The 4,502-nt window shown below is 52.5% G+C and overlaps 1 protein-coding gene across 4 annotated transcripts in view; it reads right to left on the reverse strand.

Moving 5' to 3' along the window:
- Positions 1-307: 307 nt before the first annotated feature.
- The window catches only part of DCAKD (dephospho-CoA kinase domain containing), a 39,941-nt gene continuing 35,746 nt past the window's right edge, over positions 308-4,502 (reverse strand). For 3 of the 4 annotated variants that reach the window (XM_011985954.1, XM_011985953.1, XM_011985956.1), the window contains exon 5: positions 308-1,641. In XM_011985954.1, the coding sequence (XP_011841344.1) occupies positions 1,350-1,641 (292 nt within the window). In that variant the 3' untranslated portion in view covers positions 308-1,349. The remainder of the gene's footprint in view (positions 1,642-4,502) is intronic. The other variant, XM_011985957.1, reaches the window with a different exon arrangement.

The following is a 4,502-nucleotide window of genomic DNA, read 5'->3' on the forward strand; positions in this document are numbered from 1 at the left end:
TCATTTCTAGCCTTAATAGGCTTCTGGCTGCAGGATCAACACATCAGCAGGTCTGCAGGCCCTGGCAGGGAAGGCTGATGTCTGCGCTGGTCTAATTGGGATGGGGAAGGCAGATGGGGAGGCAGGGCAAGGTGTGAAGCTGCCCCAGCCCCTCTATCCACGTCTCACAAAGGAACCTTGGGCCTGGCTGCAGTCCTACTGGGACCCAGGGAGAAGCCTGATGGTGAGTGTACCTCCTGGGGCCCTCCCTCCCGCTGGGCTCTGGGAGGACTCCAGTCCGGTGTGGGAAGAAGCCAAGTCTGGGAACCTTGGTTGGTCTGGGGCATTTCAGATCAACACACTTTATTAAACAACAGCGGGCCAGGCTGTGCACTAAGAACACAGAGATGAGTAAGACACTGTCCCTGTCCCCTGAGGGCTTACAGTCTAGTAGGAAAAACCAGGCAACTTTTGGCTAATTACCCTACTGTTGGATTAAGGTGAAATGTTGAGGGGGAGTTGGTATCCTAGGCCACCTAACCCAGCCTGGGGCTTCAGACAGTGCCTGAACTGAGAGTTGGTTGTATGTTAAAAAAAAAAAAAAGAAAAAAAAAAAAAGAGAGAGAGAAAGAAATAAAGAAAATAAAAGGTATCCCAGACCAGGAGCAGCAGGTTGAAGGCACAGAGGCAAGAAATAGCAAGCATGGTGCACATGGAGTACCAAGAGGTCCAGGTGAGGAGCAGGTGGGAGGCAATGAGCAGGATGTGAGAGCACTGCACAAACCCTACATGGGGAGAGGGGTCTCCCAGAAGAGGCTGGCCCTGCCTGCTACAGCGTTACCCACGAGAGAATCCTTGCTGCGTGCTGGCTGGGAGCTCAACCTAGGGGAGGGCCTTGTTGACTCTGTTTGAACATGGAAACCCTTGGTCCAACATGATTTTCCGTGGTCCACTGAGGAGGTTTAAGCCATAATGGGTTAGGTGCTCAGAGAGGGTTCAAGCCCAGTGAACCCTTTGCCTCCCAGCTCTGAGGAGGGCCACAGAGCCAGTACTCCCTACCCCCGCCCACAGAAATGTATAGCAGTCTCTGACTGCTGCTTTCACACACCATCACAGCTGCTGTTCTGTAGGTGGTGCTTGGGGAAGGTGGGAAGGAGAGCAGGCTGTTTCTTGACCTCAAACAGGATACACTCCAGAGAAGGGATGGCCTGGTACAGAGGCCCAGCCCCAGTTCAGAGAGTCCATGTGTGTGTGTGTGTGGGTGGGTGGGTGTGGGTGTGGAGGGAGCTGGGAGGAAACAGGATGTGTACCTGCCTTCAGCCTCCAAGGAGACAGATGGAGGCCTGGGGCTCCTTGCCTTGAGTGCCTCGCTAGGCGTAAGGCAGAAGGTAGCGAGTGAGCAGGTAGAGGAGGCTGGCAATGGCAGCGAGCCCTGTGAGGACCCCGAGCCTCAGAGGCAGGTATTCCAGGGAGCGTTCCAACTCAGCGTGCAAGAGGATGACCTGGCGTTTGGTGACACTCCACTCGCCCGAGTTGTCTAGGACATGGCGGGCCATGCGGGCCTTGTCTGTCAGGGGCAGCTGGGCATTGATGCGGGCCTCTGCGTCCTTGCGGTTCAGGCTGTTCCGCCGCATCAGCCGTGCCAGCTGTGTGTCCCGGTCACTAAGGACAGGGCAAAAGGGTACTGTAGGTCCTGCCTCCCTCTCACCCCAAGTTACAGGGCTAGGCAGCCCTGCCAGGCCCAGCCTGGAGCAGAGAGTATGGGGACTGGATCTTCCCTCCAGCCCTACCCTGCTCTGGGCTACTCAGGGTCCCACAGCCAGGGAGGGAGGCCTGGAAGCTCTCTGGCTGCCACCCACCCCACTCCACTCACTGCGAGGACTCCAGAGCTCTATGGGCTACCAAAACCCCTTAATACAAACAAGGAGGGGAACTCTGGCCACAGGTTGTTTTGTTTTTGTTTTTGTTTTGCCATCTGGGGTCTCTTTGCTTTGCTACTAGACCTGAGATTCCCCAGTCATAAAGTGGGAAGATTTCATCACCTGGAACCGGCTACATCTTGGATCCCTGGATGGGAGACCTTTACTGAAAGGCCTATGCCTGTGAGCTAGACGCTTCCTGCGGTTCCCCTGGGGGCCTGGGCCTGCAGTATCAAAAATATCTCCTTGGGCCATCACAAAGACCCCTCTCCTTGCTGCTACACCCCTCCCCTGAACATTTAGAGTAAAAGGACTGTGCTGAGATGGTATCTGTTGTGCTTAATGCCACTGATCATGTGGGACAGACAAGCCCAAGGTGCTTCAAAGAGGATCAAGGACATGAGAATTCGTCCCCTTAGTTGTGGGACAGGATTCAGCACTGCAGATTAGGTTGGACAATACCAAGTCTCCCAACTCCAAGAGAAATTTAAAGAATACCTCCTTCACCCACCCTGAGGTCACCATCTGGGTCCTTCCTCAGGAAAGTCCCTCTCTTGCCTTGGGCTACAGTCAGTCCTCCGAGCGGGGTTATCTCTAACACCCCTCTAGCTCTAAGAGCTACTTCAGCCCCTCAATGAGGAGAGGAGCAGAAAGGGTTGCAGCAGCTGTTTTCTACCATTTGGGGTCTTTCTGCCGTGTCACTAGGCCTGAGTTTTCCCAGTTATAAAATGGAAGGGTTTGATCACTACAGTTTGGTTCCTTCTTTTTTTTTTTTTTCTGAGACAGCATCTCACTCTGTCGCCCAGGCTGGAGTGTAGTGGCATGATCTTGGCTCACTGCAACCTCTACCCTCTGGGTTCAAATGATTCTCCTGCCTCAGCCTCCTGAGTAGCAGGGATTACCAGCATGTGCCACCACGCCCAGCTAATTTTTGTATTTTGTTTTTTTGTTTTTGAGATGGAGTCTCGCTTGCCCAGGCTGGAGTGCAGTGGCACAATCTCTGCTCACTGTAGCCTCTGCCTCCTGGGTTCAAGAGATCGTCCTGCCTCAGCCTCCCAAGTAGCTGGGATTACATGCATGCAACACCATGCCTGGCTAATTTTTGCATTTTTAGCAGAGATGGGGTTTCACCATGTTGGCCATCCTGACCTCAGGTGATCCACCTGCATCGGCCTCCCAAAGTGCTGGGATTACAGGCGTGAGCCACTGCGTGTGGCGTTTTTTTTTTTTTTTAAATAAATATAGAGACGACGTCTTGCTGTGTTGCCTACACTGGTCTCAAACTCCTGGGCTCAAGCGATCCTCCCACCTCGGCAGTTTGGTCCCTTCTTAGGGATTCTGGGAAGCAGACCAAGTGAGGCCAGAAACAAGTGCAGCCACTCGCCATGAATATGAACTACACAAGCTATAGATTTCCTCTGTTATGGGTTCAGTGTACTGTTGCCATTGTGGGGCCAATACCTGCCTGGCTGAGAACAACTAAATCCAGCCTTCATCAGGGAGACCACATATCTGTGGGTTGGAGAATCTGGTGTGAGAATGGAGATGGCCTGGGGCTCCCAGTAGGTGTACATCCTCCTGAAGGTGTGGCCCAGACCACAGAGCCTCCTGGATGTGGGACAGCACCTCCAACAGCCCTTCCTGGGGCTCAGAAATGGTCCCATCCTAGTTAGTCTAAGGCTTGGTACAATTTGTGGTAATAGGATTTTTACCCACTTATTCCACAATCGACAAATTTTTCAAAAACATGAAATTGGCTGGGCACAGTGGCTCATGCCTATAATCCCAGCACTTTGGGAGGCCAAGGAGGAGGATCACTGAACCCAGGAGCTTGAGACCAGCCTGGGCCACACAGCAAGACCCAATCTCTACAAAAAATAAAAAATTAGTCAAGTGTGATAATGCATGCTTGCAATCCCAGCTACTCAAGAGGCTGAGGTGGGAGGACTTCTTGAGCCCAGGAGGTTGAGGCTGTAGTAAGCTGTGGTCGTGCCACTGCACTCCAGCGTGAGTGACAAAGTGACACTCTGTCTTAAAAAAAGAAAACAGCATGAAATAATGTTTTGGTACAATCACACTTTGGGAGATGTCCTAAGTAACTTCAAATGCATCAGGGGTAGTCTCTCAGTTGAAGAAATCCACAAGGGAGTCCTTATTTTTGTAAAGCCTAGATCCCTTTGGTGAAAAGCATCACCACCTCTCTGGCATCTCTCAAGTTATACACCCATACCCACGAAAGCAGGGCATGAGTGGCACCCAGGACCCTGGCAAAGGCTCCTCTGGCTGGTGAGTGGGGCTGAAGGTTTCCTGGAGAGCACACATGATCAACAAAGCCCCACTCACCCACCAAAACCGATGGCCACCTCTGCTCTTGGCAAACAGACCAACCTCAAAGAAAAGCACAGGAAGGGTCAGGCACAGTGGCTTATGCCTGTAATCCCAGCACTTTGGGAGGCTGAGGCAGGAGGATCACGAGGACAGGAGTTCAAGACCAGCCTGACCAACATGGTGAAATCCCATCTCTACTAAAAATACAAAACTTAGCCAGGCATGGTGGCGTGTGCCTGTAATCCCAGCTACTCAGGAGGCTGAGGCAGGAGAATC

The sequence above is a fragment of the Mandrillus leucophaeus genome, unplaced genomic scaffold (assembly GCF_000951045.1).
Source record: "Mandrillus leucophaeus isolate KB7577 unplaced genomic scaffold, Mleu.le_1.0 Scaffold290, whole genome shotgun sequence".
Classification (NCBI taxonomy): domain Eukaryota; kingdom Metazoa; phylum Chordata; class Mammalia; order Primates; family Cercopithecidae; genus Mandrillus; species Mandrillus leucophaeus.